The 17,364-nt window shown below is 38.6% G+C and overlaps 1 protein-coding gene across 3 annotated transcripts in view; it reads right to left on the bottom strand.

The window, feature by feature from the left end:
- dscaml1 (Down syndrome cell adhesion molecule like 1) overlaps positions 1 to 17,364 on the bottom strand; it is a 141,546-nt gene that overhangs the window by 58,744 nt on the left and 65,438 nt on the right. For all 3 annotated transcript variants that reach the window (XM_031905607.1, XM_002932905.5, XM_004916065.4), the window contains exon 4: positions 436 to 582. In XM_031905607.1, the coding sequence (XP_031761467.1) occupies positions 436 to 582 (147 nt within the window). The remainder of the gene's footprint in view (positions 1 to 435; positions 583 to 17,364) is intronic.

The following is a 17,364-nucleotide window of genomic DNA, read 5'->3' as shown; positions in this document are numbered from 1 at the left end:
ATAACAAGTTCTCTAACAGGACCAAAATATTTTCCCTAGAGAAAATACTACTACAGTATTGAATTCCTTATCCAGAAACCCAATATCCAAAAAGTTCCAAATAATGGGAAGGCCATCTCCCATAGAGGTTGTTATTCTTTTTTTTCTCAGTAATAATTTATCAGTGTCTTGTGCTTGATCCTAACTAAGGTGCATACATGCATAATGCTATCACAACATTCCTATTGGGTTAATTTAATGTTTAATTTTTTTTTAGTGGAATTAAGTTAAATTACTAAAACCATTATCCAGAAAAACCCAGGTCCCAAGCATAATATATCCCATACCTACATTTGATTAATGCTTGTCATTGCACCTGATTCTATGTAATCCTTCTCTGTATATATACATATATATGTATACACTGTAATGGTGCATATCTGTTCTGTGCCTCACCTGAAACAAGAAGCCGTGCACCATTGCTCTGTCGTGTCTCCCCGCTGTAGCGATGCCTTGTGATGCAGCGATATGTGGACAGGGCATCTTCCTTCTGTACATCCAAGATATACAGAGCACCTGAAGGGGAGGTAACAAACCTACCCTCTGAAATGAGAGAGAAAAGAAGGGAACATGTCAGATGGCAGGGGGTGATTATGAAGAGACAACATTGCAACTTGATATAAAGGAAAACTTTTATACAGCAGTTGTAATAAATGACACAGCAGACCAACCACTACTGGGGGATCAAGAAGTATGGAGGAAGGGCTGTCCTTATTGGTGGGGCGTACTGACAAAAGGGCCTGGAAGGACCCTCATTTTATGAAACAAGAGTGTTCAACTTTCGCTTCAGAGTATGTTGTTAAATGTAGTTCATCAACAGCTATAAACTCCTGTTGGACAGTCTAGATATAATGTATCCTTGTTTATACAGTGACATTCATTAAAAAGTATATCTTCTGCACAAAACTGCTTCTTGGTGGGACCCCACAAAAACAGAGGCCTTGGCCGTCACCTGTACAGCCACTAAGAACAGATCTGTATTGTGAGCCCAGTGGGGGTTCTGTCTGATCGTAGTTTGAATATATTTATATTTCTTGTTATACAACTGTAACAGAAGAGAAATACAAACGAACTGAGCTAAGAAAGAGAAATTGGAATAACGAAAGGGGAATGGAATGGTGGAGGGGAGGTGGAAAGAAATTGAGGGGAGACACAGGTTTCAGTTGCTGCTCATTAGTCAGATTATTTCCGCCTTCTGCCAATGTCAACATTGCAAGTGCCAAACCTGTCACCTACACAGTTCCTTGTCACACTCTCACTTTGTGCCAGCAGCCTGTCAGCTTCCAAATACAGCACATACCTTCAAACACACAGTCTTTATATAGTGAGTACAGCACAAAGCTTTTCATACATTGAACGCTGCCTGACAGCCTTTTCATTCAACAACCAACCATTTGCTAAATAAAAGAACACAGTTTCAATACAGTGTACAGCACTAAGATTATATATAAAGCATATAGTCTGCTGACCTCTGCATATGTTTTTATCCACACACACAAACGGTAAAGAGTTTGTTAAATCTCATTATCTCATTCCGTGTATGTATCCAAAATGTCTACCTCCTTGCTCACAACCTGCAATTTAAGACTCGTTTTGATTAGATGAGGTTGGGAGCAGGTTGTCTCTACTACTATAAACTGTATTAAAGGAACAGTAACACCAAAAAATGAAAGTGTATAAAAGTAACTAAAATATAATGTGCTGCTGCCCTGCACTGGTAAAAGTTGTGTGTTTACTTCAGAAAGTCTACTATAATTTATATAAATAAGCTGCTATGTAGCCATGGAGGCAGCCATTCAAAGGAGAAAAGGCACAGGCACATAGCAGATAACAGATAAAACACTATTGTATTCTACAGAGCTTATCTGTTATCTGCTATGTAACCTGTGCCTTTTCTCCGTTTTTCCAGCTTGAATGGCTGCCCCCATGGCTAAACAGCAGCTTATTATATAAATTATAGTAGTGTTACTGTAGCAAACACACCAGTTTTACCAGTGCAGGGCAACAGTGCATTATATTTTTATTACTTTAAAGTTGTTTCATTTTTTAGTGTTACTGTTCCTTTAATATACTATAAAACAGTAGTTTGAAGGGGTCACTGATATTAGAAAAATTGTACTATTTTATATAGATAAGATAAGGTGGCATAAAAGGTAAATCCAGTTGTACCAAAGCACACACTAGCACAGCTAATTGCACAAACACTCTGTACAAGCACAAAGTCAAACTATTTGCGTATAAGACAGTCGCTTGAAGACCTAGTCCCTTTTTCTGCTGTCAAGTGGTTCTGTTAACCTTTTCCTTCCCCTAAAAGGTACTCCTTTTTACTCAATACCTCCTTTTTTAAAGTTAACTCCATTCTCTTTCTTCTCTCTTTATTACCGCCCTTTTTTAAATGAATCTTAAATTCCTTTACAGTGGATACATTTAGTACTTTTAACCTAACCTTGGCTGAAAAGCTCTAGCATAATAATTAAATAAATCCCTTTATAGTCAATATGTTACGTATTTTTACCTAAACCTGTTTAACAATATTCTCCATTAATAATGAATTCCACTTTATATATATATATATATATATATATATATATAGAGAGAGAGAGAGAGAGAGAGAGATAGTATATTATAAAAGCATCATGGTATACTTCTCATATATTGTGCAACAGTGGCGATAACTATAGGTTTTGTGAAATTCCAGAAAAGCAGCCAGTTCTAAAAATAACAGGTTATATTAATAACGGCTTGGTACTTCTGGCCCAAGCCCAGCAAATTTGAGCATGCCCAGATCCCTACTTCCAAGGCTAATAAAGAAAATTGATTATGCAGTATTCCCCTCTCGCTCTGGTTTCAGTAATGACAGTGGGGCTGTGTAAACAAGTCTTGCAATACTAATTTATTTCTACTGTATTGCAGTTTGTTTCTTCCACCTGTCAGTTCTAATAAGTAAAATCTATACACACACTCAATCTACACCTCCATGCTAGCTGAATGGCAATACTCCATGGAAAAAGGTGGTGGATAGTTTTAATGAAGCATAGCGCCATTTTGTATATTTAAAACACATTTAAAGCCTGGATCAACGTAATGCAGAGCAGAGGTGACTGCTGTTATTTTGTGACACAATAGCTATTTATTGCAAGTGCTCTGAGAACATTTATTATTTGTGATTTAGCATATTTATTATGGTAATGAAGTGGACATGCACAGTTTCATGGTTTTCTTATACAGGTAGCTGTTTTACACAGTAATCTGATTTACAAACATATATTTCTTGTTTGGTTGCTACTAATAATTGTGATGGTATAATGTAGCACCTATGATAGCCAATTGCCATGCTCTATGTGAAGACCGAAAGCACATCCTGTAGAAAGAAAACATTAATTTTTAGGACCATAGAAGTACCCAGCATATCAACAGAACCATTTGTTGCAGACAAGAGCTGTGTATGCTATTTTTTAATTCCTTTATCAGGTACTTGATAGATTTTGTAATTATTTTTATAATGGTTGCTGAATTTACATTCTTATAGTCAGTGTACAGAGTGTACAGTGTGACAGATACACTAGATTTGTGCAAAAAAGGTGCCATACACAAATTGACCTGTATGGTACCCAACCCACTGGCTATACAAGGACAGGGCAACAGGGGGGAGGGATGCTAAACAAGGACAGGGCACCTGTTCTATTGTTTTTAGTGACAACATGATGTAACAAACTCAATAAATATTATCTATGAAAAACATAAAGGACAGCATGATAGCTGGCATTTTGTCCCTATTTCTTTAGGTACAAAAAAATGTACAAACAAAACAAAAGTAACAACTTATATTGCTTCCTGGGTCCCACACAGACCCTTATTAAAGGAACAAAATGTTGGATACAGCATGTATATAATAAAACAAGGTAAATTACACTTTTTAATTGCTGGTCCTTCTTAAAGGAGACATATCATATAAAAATTAAGAATGTACCAGTGAATTATACTCCTCTAAATATAGAAGGATTGAGCTTTAAAAAGTTGTGTTTCGGACTGATTTGTTGAGAAATTCCACCAAAACCCCACTAGCCCCGCCCATCTGTTCCACTTCCTGCTGGCTGAATTCTCTGAATGTGCAGGGGTGCCGGCGGCTCTCAGTACACTGCACTGTAGGATAGGAACCAATCAGCAGCTAGGCTGACCTGATAGGGAACTGAAGCCTGCCTTTGCTTGTGTGACTGCAGAGCTGTGATTGGCTATCCCCCTCCTACCGTGCTTCTTGAAGGGATCGTTAGGACACACCCACCCCTCATTTGAAAAAGGGACAGTGAACTGATAGGATCTATAGGGAGCTCCAAGAAAGGGGCCATTTTTACAGATAGGATTAATGTTTAGCCCAAAGTGAAACTAGCACCATATATTATTCATAATTGCCTACAAAATTAGGGTTTTTTCCATTTATCCAGTATGTCTCCTTTAACCTACTGTATCTACTATAATTCAGACTTGTGACCTTGCACCCAAACATTTTTCTATGTGGCATAACTGGCTCAATAAACAAAGGATTGCACCAGCAAGAAGTGGTGAGTGCTGTTACTTCTTTCTTCAACCAAGAGCATACTGCTGATGTGAATATGTCTACAAGCCTGCACCACCGATATCTGAAGCATTGATAAGGGTGGTGCTTCCCAAAAGATTTTTGTATATCAGGTTACCCACTACCATGGCTGTTGGTTAAGGGAGATGAACCTGGACCTTAATTCTGCTTTGGTGAATACAGTCCATTCTTTATTGCCTACCTTAGTATATCCCACTTCACCTGCTTGAGGGTAACACTAACAGAAATGTATTGTGACTACCTGACGGGGCCCACCAAGGAAATCTTTGCCCTGGTTCCACTGACACCTTAAACTGGCCCTGCCTAGACTCTACTCTTTCATTATGCCGATTACTTACACATTCTTTGAGGGGTTTTCTACTATCCTCTCACACATACATGTACATCCTCCTTCTTTTAGATTTAAAGCTACTAACACCTCTCACCTCATACTACAGTACATCTACCTATTACATATATAAAATAGTGTGCACAACAATCTGAAAAGCAGTTAAGAAAGTAATAGTGAAGCACTACAAGATGCATCCAAAAGGACACTGTGCTTTTATAGTTTAACTGAACAAAAAATATACAGTTTTACAAGTGCTGCTTTAATTTAGGAGAAAAACATTTGTCTTTTTTTCAGGCGAGTTTAGCATCCTAACCACCAGGGGGATTCTAGAAGCTCGAGAAAAGATTTGAGCTCTAAAAATGAACTGGAAAGGCTTTTGGTATCCTTTTAGTTTTCTTCTGTTCTTCTTTTAATTTTTGTCCAGCATAAAAAAAGAAAGGAAAAAGACTAGGACTAACCATTAGCCAGTAATAATATTATTAACATTTTTAGTAGAGCATGGTGCCAACTGCATTGTATTATAACAGAAAAGGATTTTAAACCTAGAGCATTGTATACAGAGACTATATAAAATCTCACTTTCACCAGCTTGCACTATTATATAACACACTGAAATAAATTCATACATTTTCTAAGAGTACTGTGGATATTAGGATTCATTTACTACAGTATAGCAAACTGACATGTTTTGAAAATCTCCTAATCATATAGTGCTGCCTGCATTTGGCAGTGCTATATTCAAGAAGGAAAGACTGGGATGGAAAAAAGGTGTACCTTATCCTGCTTACTAATAAGCATGTCAGGCAGATGCAAGTTAGGGTAGTGGTGGCACATACCCGAAGTACCTCTTGCAACTTTGGAAAATGAAGCACTGCATATGACTTGAGATTTATATGTAGCTGACTAATCTCCCAGTGTGCCATTGCCCTTAAAGAGGACTGGTAGGTACAGGATGTAGCAGGGTCTTGTACTTACCACTTACCTGAAGGCAGGTGGTAAGTGCAGGGATGTACCTTGCACCATGTGCTGGATGCAACATAAGGTGCAAGGCAGAGTCTCCACTTAAAGCCTCTGCTGCAATTTCCAACAAAATGTGATATTGTGCCCCTTTACTGCTGTAAATGATGATTTCATAAATTAAACCTATAGGAATTCTTTATCCAAAAACTCTTTTGCACTACAAAAGTAGATGTAATTCTAAACAACTTTCCAATAAAATGAAGTAATCATTTTTATTGGTTTTAAAGTTATTTTAAATGTAATTAATACTGAAAACAATATATGTATACTGTAGTTGCTTCTATTCTCTGTGCTTCTGGTTCTGGCTCCTAAAACAATGTAACTAAATACGGTTTATAAACAGACCTGAAGGAGAATTTATTTCTTCTATATTGTTTCAAGAGTGTAAAGCAAAGAACAGAAGGGCTAAAAAAATTAGCAAATATGTTTTCAAATATCTTTAAAATCATTACAAATTTGTAATTAATATATACAGGTGTGGGATCCCTTATCCGGAAAACCGTTAACCAGAAAGCTCCGAATTACGGAAAGCCCGTCTCCCAGAGACTCCATTTTAATCAAATAATTTAGAATTTTAAAACCGATTTTCCCTTTCTCTGTAATAATAAAACAGTATCTTGTAATTGATCCCAATATAATTAATCCTTATTGGATGCAAAACAATTATATTGGGTTTAATTAATGTTTTACTGATTTTTTTAGTAGACTTAAGGAATGGAGATCTAAATTACGGAAAGACCTCTTATGCGGAATACCCTTGGTCCCAAGCATTTTGGATAACGGTTCCTATACCTGTAATAGAAAGTTGCTTAGAATTACATTTAATAAAATTGACAAGGCATAGAAGGGAACATTCATAGAAATTTAAAATATGTAGACACAGATCTTCAAATGCAGTCAAAGTGAAAATTCCTGTTGGTAGTAGCAAATGTTGTAATGGACATGCATGGATATAAATAGTTGTGTTATGAAATGTCACTGCCCTGTCAAAACTTTTAGGAACAAAATTAACCAAAACAGCAAAAACCCCAACGTCTGTGTTTTAATGTTGACATTCTTGTTTTTGCATGCTGACAATTGCTTTAAGGGGAACAACCCCTTTAAAAGTACACACAAAAGAGAGACATGCATAAATGTAAAGAAAGTAAATACAGAAACTACAATTCTTCTTACTGTATTTTGGGACATGTCCACAAACCCACTACAATATACGCCAGAATGAGTTTGCTTATGTATGCAACTAATACTTGTCTGGTACCACCAGAGAACATACCAACAGAAACACCTATTTTTGCCTGCAGGACTATGTGCTAATTCTTTGTTCACAGACTTGGCAGGCTTCCAATGACAAGATGAGCCAGTCTATTCATGATGAACAATGGAGTGTCCAAAGTGTGACACAATACGAGATTAACCTCTACAATTAACATGCCATAAACCATTTGGGGAAAAAGATAAAACATGCGAGCATGCATGAACACTCACTCCAATTCTTTATTTCATTTGCAGGTGTATTTTTATTAAAAAAAATCTTTATTTCCAAGTGAGATGACATACACACAAATCTATGTTCACACAAATGTGTAAGTGATATTATAGCAGCAGCTAATCCATACACACATGCTGCTGATCGATCGACAGCAGTTAAAATAAAGTGAGAGGTGAGGGCAGCGGAGAAGAGACGAAGGGAGGGGGAGGAATCAGCTTGTTACTCTGATGAAGGATGAAGTGAGCAAAAGGAGGAGGGGGCCACCCTGACATTCGGATTAATGTACATTGGATGGAGCCCTGGCGGCCAATCTAGATCGATCGACATTTGTCAGACTGAATTGGGGAGTCCCCAAGAAAGACACTGAAAGGCTATGCCGTGGGAAAAAATAGGAAGGGAATGAATACAGGGATAGAATTTAAGGGAGAATGAGGTAGAGATGTATAGAGAAATAGAGGGGCAATGGCCTGATTGCCTCTCACATTTGTTGTTATGATATACTTTAGTGTATTTTGCAAGCCTGAACTGACTGAAACCATGGCAGACAGTTTTTATACAAGATCCAGTTAATGATGTATAATCTCTGTAAAGCACTCCAGAAATGTGGTGGTGCTTTATAAATAACAGGGTATAAAAAAATATATACCCTTGCATTGGCATGCCGTGATTCATTCGATTAGGACTAAATTAAATATATCATTGGAGTACACTTAATTAAACTGCTATTTTAATATGAGGGTAGTGGCTTTAAGAAGGCATCATAATTAATTAAATGGCAATATAATCAATCCCAAAGATAGAGATGCAGAGACATGACATTCTGCCCCCTGAATTCTCCAGGTCACAAGTTAAGCAGTCCTAGTTAGTATAATGATACATTATATTTATAGAAAGTCTACATATTCTATACTTAATGATAACTGCACTATTCAAGTGTAACTGACAAACTAGCAAAGGGTTACCAAGTATAACCTTGAATGCACTATGGAAATTATACACTGCAAGTCTCACATATATAATATGTAAGCCACCATAACAATTTTTGCCTGTAACACTCATATTTAGATGTGAGAGACTAAACTACAACTCACAAAAGATCTGGCTACAAGAAGTGTTTACTGTATCATACAGAACAGACTTTTTCCTAGGCATATGATTAGCTCAAACCAAAATATGGATCTATGAGCCAGTAATCCCTTTTATAAAGCACATACCTGTACAAAGTACTAAGACGTGTGCATCAGGGCAAATAAAACAGGGAAAGTTGCAAAGTGCAAGAAACATGGTGCTTGGCACTGGATTTTTTTTTTTTAAGAACTGCTTCCTGCAGTTTCATGGTAAATGAGCCCTTATATGTCAAAGCAGAAACTTCCAGTATTTCATTACTCCCTATTGTAAAATATAGGGATATTATACCCATGACTAGTGATGGGTGAAATGTTTCGCCAGGCATGGATTCGCGGCGAATTCCTGCGTTCCTGCCAGTTAAATATTGCTGGCAGGAAGGACAGGGGTCCCTTGTGTCCACCAGGGCTGCACTCTGCACCTTGGGTAAAATATGAGTATATTAGAAGGAATATCATACATTGGTGTTCCACTTGCCTTTTGGCCTCTCACCTTTATAAGGTCAGGGAATTGCTCATTTTTCCCTCCCCACATTTGCACAATTTCAATAAGTGCATAAAGACACAGACATTCTTTAAAGCATAATTCATGTATTATTCTGCTTTAGGATTTATAGTGTGAATTTTATCCTTGTGTTCTGCTTCAGACATCAAGGAAATATATATCAGTAAATATTGCTCTTTTACCTTAACCAGAAATAATGTAGCTCTAACTGTTACAGGAAGAGGTGTGGGAGCAAAAAACAGAACTTCGTCCAATAATTGGCTTATGTGACCTAGCAAATATGTGTGCCCCTGGATTGTTTGTGTGCACTGTGAACCATATGATCCCATATATTTTCATAGAGACCTACATTATTTGGGGGTATAGTATTCCTTTAATCATTAAATCGGAAATTTGAACCTTATGATACAGATTTCACCTGATTATTTCCCATAGTGCCCAGATGCAAAGTCAGTTGCAATGACCAATGTACAATGAAGTAGAACTGGAAGGACTGCAAAAAATGAAATCCGGAAAAGTGCAAAATATAAAAATGTAAACTTGGGGTATGTTTTTCCTATTCAGTACTTTATACTCTAAAAGAGCATGCCATTCTGTGACATGTCTTTAACATATACTGTATGAGCAGATATGTGTGCCCTGCTGTTAAAGGACAGGGCACAAGCCAAAGATCATTTCTTTGCTCTGTCTAACCCTAAAAGTACCTAGATTTACAACAGATTACTGCTTATCCCTAGATTCCCAGATCCTTTATCTCCTGCTGAACAGATAAAGAATGGCAGATTTTCGAATAAGGAGCTGTCCAGCACAATAAGTGCTGAGCTTTACATCACTGCAGTCCAGCTTAATAGCAAAAAGTTCTGCTTTATAGTCACTATGGCCATTATTTATATAAGAATAGTTTGCCTACTGTTGTGATCCCTGCTGTGCCATCGCATGGGGTTAACTGACAAATCTTCTTTCCCCTTAGAAAGCTCACCCCTTGCTACAAGGGTTTATTTCTTATTACGCTGTAATCAGAGAGGGGTAGACACCAGGGTTTGCACCAAATATATTATACACACTCTGCATATTGGGTCCCTTCTCGGCCACACTGCAAAAGCATTCTCCCTGAAATTCATTAGACATGCATGAGAGGGGCCTTATGAATAGAATTGCATTTAAATGGATTTTCTGAGGGAAAGAAGTGGAGGGGGGGAAAGAAGCAGAGCGTGTAGGAGGAAGAGAAACTAAGAGAGAGGGAGAGTGTAGGAGAGAAGATATGATAAGAGGGGGTGTGAGGTAGAGACTGTGGCCAAAAATAGAGAGAAACATGAGAGAGATGAAGATGAACAGAGAGACACTGGGGGTGGGAGAGAGAGAAATCGAGGAGAGAGACAGACAGACAGTGCACTAGAGAGACAAAGTAAGGCAGAAGAGAGAGAAAGGAGACAGTAAAGAAGTAAAAGAATTGCCAGAGACATGTGGCAGAAACATATGAGGTAGATGACATGTTACTGCTAGCGAGAAAGTCTCCAAGTGTGTGAGAGTGGAAACAGAGGATGTTTAGGAATAAGGGTAGGGCGATTTGGACATCAAGAATAGAGGAATGGGGTGACATATTAAAGATGTATAAAAACTGCAAAACAAGAGGACAGAAATGAACTTATCATGTTAACTCCCTTTTTGTCATTGAAGGAAGAGAAATTAAAAAAAAAACAAAAAAAACAGCCATTCTGCCAGAAACTGAGAAGGTGGCAGTGCCATCCGATACCGCTGCTCTGGTACCATTTGCCTATCTCCCTGAGAAACATTCTCAGCAGCTGCAGCCTGTTTGTCAGATCAGCTGCTACGGGTATAAATTAATTAGTCTTCCCAAGGAGGCCTAAAAAGAGAGAGAGAGAGCGTGTGCCGGCTAATACCAGACAACGACAGCCTGGGAGGGCAAGGTATTAGAGAGCAGGGAGGGAGGCTGCTAATCCTATCAAGCAGCTACTATCTGATCAGAACAATTAGGATTTCTGTTTGGCATGGGGGGAGGAAAAAAAAAGAAATGAGTTGAAAATAATAAGGGCAAATATGAGGATACAAAGGAAAGGGGTGGGCTATATATATATATATATATATATATATATAACTACACATATACATACATACACACACAGGTGCCAATGCAGCAGAATGAGTGGGTTATGTGGGAGGCAAAAAAGAGATAGCCTGTACATGTCAACAAATCAGCAAAACATGCTGAACACTGGTCAGGAGGTTACAACACAGCTAAGAAAAAAATTGACTCTATGTAGGATGAGTTTGCAAATAACCAGGAGAAAAGGTAACAGAGGTGGATCATAGAAGGGGAGATTGGAAGAATTAGATACAAAAAGGATGCAACAATAAACGTGGCTGGGGTTAAATAAAATGGGGGCCCAAACAAGTTTGTGAAGCCAGCCAACCAAAAAACACACATAAATCAGGGATTTATGTGTGACCCTGAAACTGCAGTCACTGAGATCCAGTTCCCATTGCCAGGGCATTGCAATTAGTTGTTGGATTTTTCAAGGAGACCCTTCAGGGTTCAGGGCAAAAGCGCCCTGTACAACCAACCGTGTTAATAATAAAAGGGGAAGAACAAGGGTAAAAGAAAAAGGGGCAACATTTCAGCATTTGGGATTAAACTAGACACAAAGCATATTAATGAACAAAGCGTGTCTACTAATGTAACCCTCTGACCTTCCTGTGCTACAACTCTGCCCAGAGATACTGTAGGTTTGTGAAGATATAATGGCCTTCAGTTCTGCTGAAATGCTCTAAGACTGCATCCCTCTATCAGCAGCGAAAAGGTTAACAGGTTTATAGACATATTTACATCCTCTGCAAAATGAGCAGCACCCAGAGAAGCCTCACCAATCAGGAAAGAGAGGAAAGCAGAGGGGGGGGGGGGGAAACAAAGACTGAGGGAATAAAAAGAGATACGGATAGAGGCACCCATAGATATCAAATGAAAGATGAACACACACAAAATACAGAAATAAATACACTGGGACAGTCGAGTTAGAGATAGAGAAATATATAAAGGTATGCAGCAGATGTATATAACATGCAGAGAGGTTCAATTGTGAGTAATAGGTAGCAGAGACAAACACCCACTGAAGACAAAGAAACGTATAATGGTGTGGGAAAAGAGAAAGGCGAATGTAAAGTAGATGTAAAAGGTAGTAGTGTAGCACAATAAAATCAGAGAGGATGCTGAATAACAAAAAAATTAACTGCAAGACTGATTATATTGCAAGGGACATCCCTATACAATTCAGTAGTAAACTTACTGTATGTTAGGTACTAGTACTGGAAGCCCAGGAGGAAGCTTGTCTACCTTTGCACTACAATAATATACTATAGGCCAGACTATAAAATTCCCACCAAATCTTTTTTTTTTTCTCTTCTGGGCCTTTGGAAAACAGTCCATCACTGGAAGAGTACATTCACTTAAACCAGACAGGCAAAATATGGCATACTCAAACTCTCCGTTTTAACTGCCACAAGGGCAGATGAGGTATGGCTATGCCCCATTCTTTTCTCTACTCTCTTGCCTCTCAGTTAACACATGTAGCAGGATGCCTTACCCATTGCCCAAGGATGCTGCTACTATCACAGCAGCTGCAATGGCTGGCTGTTTTGAATCACTCCCCTTTATGTGCAAAACTCACCTTCCAGGCTGGTACCCTTGTCTGGAAAAAGACACTCTTACTGGACAAGTCTGCAGCACAGACAATTTAAACCAATACGCACCCCTCTGGCCCAACCCCACCCTGAAGCGGTTCCTAACAGTTCCAGACCAGCAAATATGGGCAAAACATTGGATAACAATGACTGGGACAATATCACTGATCCCTGTCAACAGTGATTAGTACTGCAGATGCAATTATTCAATACAAAATGATTCATACACTTAACTATACACCAGCTCCTCTATACCATATGGGAATGAGCTCCACTAATCTGTGTTTTACATGTTTGCGGCCCCAGGTCCTTACTTCCATGTCTTCTGGACCTGCACAGTGAGTACCTGGTTCTAGAGTGACATTGAGACCTTACCTGAGGTGTTTTTGTTAGGACATACAGACCAGATAATCCCTATACAACATAAACATACGTTCTTTCGCCTGCTTTTCTTCTACGCAAGGAAGGCTGTGACCCTCAAATGGAAACTACAGGAACCTCCTTCTCTACCAAGAATTGATGAACGATGCCCTCCCCATGTATAAACTGAAGTACCAGGGCATAGGCTGCCCCACTAAATTTAACAAAATCTGAACGCATTGACTGTCAAAAAAACAACAGAGACCAAGAACCCAACCATAATCCCAACCATAATCAGCCTTACCATTTAAGTATTTTGGACTAATGATAGCATACCTTCCCTGGTCCCCCCCTACAACCCCCCTCCCCCATTGGTTTTATGTTGTCTTTTAAAAATGCACAAATAAAAAAGGCATACTCCCAAATTAAACACAAAGTATCACTCAAAGCAACTAAAATATGAAATATACCAACCTTTTCCTTATACCACTGACTCTTAGTAAAAAAATACAATCCAATATACAGAATTTTTAAGACAACAAATTCTCTTTATTCCAGGTATAAGAGTAGGGGGTTCCTGGGTTTAACAGAGCCATACTCCAAGAGGGAATTTTTACTGTAAATAGTATATATTACAAAAGCTTAAAGAGAATAACCCAACACATTTCCAAAATATATTACCATGTTTGTATTGGGTACCAAATCCCCTATTAATTTTCCTTTGACTAATTCTCCACCTTCTTCATTAATTTCATTTGCGCTACATGGAAGCGCATTAGAAATTCCTGGCAGAGTTTCCAGGGGCATAATGGTTATTACGGTTTAAAAAGCAAAGCAGATCAAATCTCCTGAAGCAAACAGGCTGCAAACACAAAGGCATCAATTAAATGCAGATATTCTTGGTGGTGTAGGCAGAATGTTAGGTATCCAGGAACAACCAGAAAAGTTCTAGGCAACAGAGACTGCAGTGTGTCTCTATAAAGCTGACACAACGGGTTACAGGTATAATGGGTGTATTTTATATTTGAGCTAGTGCCTTTCTATAACTGTCTGAATTGCTGCAAGCTGTTTATTCTTAGTTAAAGGTGTCCTCTTCTTCTCTTGCAACTTTTTGCCATTAACTGCACTGTGATGTTATTGATAACTACATATGTTGTCACCTTGTACTGCTGACTGAGCATACATTCAACCTCTCGTTTGCTGGGTAAAGAAATTGTTGGGTCTATATCTCAATATCAGATGGCAGTGCCGTTGTGTGTATACTGGTTGTCCATTATATCCATGTGCATTTCTTGTTCTCCATTTATGTTGCATGTATACTTTTACTCCCTTGCACTGCGCTGTGTGTACTCTGTTCAGTATAATTATAAGATGCACGTTTGCAAATAATTACATAACCCTGTCACCTTGTGTGCAGGGATTTATTGCAAATAACTAAATACTGCTGTATGTAAATGAGGCTGAAATCACAAACAGGCGGGGGTGTGTACATGGAGGAGTAGGAAAGAGGCGGGGGTGCAAGGAAGGGAAGAGACGGCAAGCAAGAAAGAAATAGATCTAAAGCAGAGTAGTGAATGCAGGAAAAAAAGACTACCTATTGGAGGAATATGCTGTATTCTATACAACATAAAAAGCGTTAAGTTAATTATATGGATTTTGTAACAAGCCTTCTGTGCTTATTCCCACTGACTGGGCAACTATCCAGTCGCCTCACTAACCCTGTACCCGAGTCTCTTACCTAGCCATGTCAGTACATGTGGATAATCACGAGGGACTACGATTAGCATAGACTCCCTTGGTGAGAAATAACCAGTACAATCAAAAAATGTGATCTGTGAACTATAACTCAGAATCTTCTGTTTGCTGTTCAAGCTGACAACAATTTGAAGGTCAAGTTTGATGTTCCTCAAACAGGGAGAGAGCAACAGAGGTTTAAGTGGAAAAATACACTTTTTTTTACTTTTACTGTTACACCTACATCTTATGCAATAATCAGAATATTTTAAGTAGACATATAGCATATGTGAAAAAGGCCCAATCTTGTATTTTCATTATCTTTAAAAAATGACCCCTTAACTGGTGCACCCCATGAATCTGTTACTGTCTCTCTCCGTATTTCAAATGAGGGGTGGGCATGTTCTAATGGTCCCTGCCAAAAGCACAGTAGGCGGGGGATAGCCAATCACAGCTTCATACAAGCAAAACAGTTTTAAGATCCTTATCAGGTCAGCCTAGCTGCGGATTGGTTCCTAACCTACAGTGCAGTGTGCTGAGTGCTGTGGTTCTCCTGCATATCCTGGGAAAGGAAACAGCAGGAAGTGGAACAGATGGGTGGGACGTTTCCCAATCAGAAGCCGTGGGTGCATAAAACCATCCGCGACGCGCTGAGATCTCGCACCGCTGCCTACAATGCCAATAACTGGTCACGGTTCTACACTGCACTACATTACATTTCTATTATATTTCATTTTACTATATATATTTTTGTATTTTTATTATATATTCTTTAACTTCTTTATATTTCAATCTTATTCTAATATATATTTTTTTTCTTTTCTCTTATTTTTTGTAATATTATGGTCAACAGCAGTCGTATAAGCATTTCACTTCATATCATACGTGTATGACTGTGTATGTGACGAATACATTTTAATTTGAATTTTGCTAGGGTTCTGGAGAAATGTTCTACAAATCAAACCAAAACACAACTTTTAAAACATTCTTTGTATATTTAAAAGAGTATAATGCACTGGCACATTCTTGTTATTTTTACACAATATGTCCCCTTTAAAAGTAAAACAAGTGGTAAGGCAGCTTTAGTTCTGAGTGTCTGCAAAAGTGTGCAACAGTCTATCCCAAAAAGAATGAAACCCTGCTACCTGATACAGTAACCACACACACAAATTGCACTCCCAGGCATTTAACTATCCATAAGTGTTATACTAGGTTATGAACAACCAACCTGAACAACCTGAAATAGGGGAATACTGGGTTATCCTACTGGGTTTAATTTCCCCAGACTTTCATAAACTGCAACACCTCATTGCCTTTAAATAAATCCCAACTAAAATGGCATATATGTGTAATCCTTGGAAGGGGGTCTGTTTTTGTAAGACCGCTTCCAAGGAAACTTTGGTTAGTACTAATGCAGGGGCACTGAATTTATGGGGCACATTGGCTTACCAAATGGATCTCTATACATACACACACAGGCATATATAAAGTGACTCTAAAAATGCCACTTATCTTACTTGTTACTTATATTATATAGCTGTAGATGAGCCCAGACAAATTCATAGGTATAACACATAAATAAAAGGGATGGAGCTGGGAAAAGCCATGAAGATACAAGAAACACAAGGGGAAAGGACAAATGGCATGTTTGACTGTGCACCAAGTATCATGGTCCAATCTATTACTCCTATTGCAGTAATGCCCATATGCCAACACACATGAGCATTTAGGTGTTCAATCAAGTTTATGTTAAAGTGCCCAAAAATTGTCCAATCTTGTTGAGCAGTGCTATCCAACTTCTGTGGTACTAAGGGCTAGAATTTTTCTGGCTTACGTGGTGAAGGGATAATAATGGAAGCAACTTTTGACCACTCTTCTTTTTTAAATCACACCCATGTATTCACAAGAGCTTTTAAGACTTTAATGGTAGCGGCACAGCAAAAACCCAAAGACTTGGTGCTCACGGCATGGATATCATATATTACTCATATGTGAAAGAAATTTTTTATGTCATATTAAGCTGTACCTTTAAATCCTTATGCCTCCTCCTCCCCTGTGGATAGCACAGCAACCCCTGGCCAATAATTTAACACCTCAGGGACCCCATAACAACTATTTCCTAATGCTAACAAACTCCCACCAGGTTCACCTCCCACAGGCAGCATAGGGCAAGAGTATGGCACATGTATGTAGGCAGAGTATGGCACACACAGGCAGCATAAGGAAGGCAGAGTATGGCACACACAGGAAGCATAGGAAAGGAAGAGTATGGCACACACAAGCAGCATAGGGCAGGCAGAGTATGGCACACACAGGCAGCATAGAGCAGGCAGAGTAGAGCAGTGCAGGCAGAGTATGACACACACTAGGGGGCAGATTTACTAATCCACGAATTCGAATCCCGAATGGGAAAAATTCGGATTGGAAACGGAAATTTCTGAAGATCGCAAATATCCCGAAAATGCTTACGAA

Source organism: Xenopus tropicalis, chromosome 7 (assembly GCF_000004195.4).
Source record: "Xenopus tropicalis strain Nigerian chromosome 7, UCB_Xtro_10.0, whole genome shotgun sequence".
NCBI classification, from domain to species: domain Eukaryota; kingdom Metazoa; phylum Chordata; class Amphibia; order Anura; family Pipidae; genus Xenopus; species Xenopus tropicalis.
The sequence above is the reverse complement of the archived record's forward strand: the minus strand, read 5'-3'. Positions and strand labels throughout refer to the sequence as shown.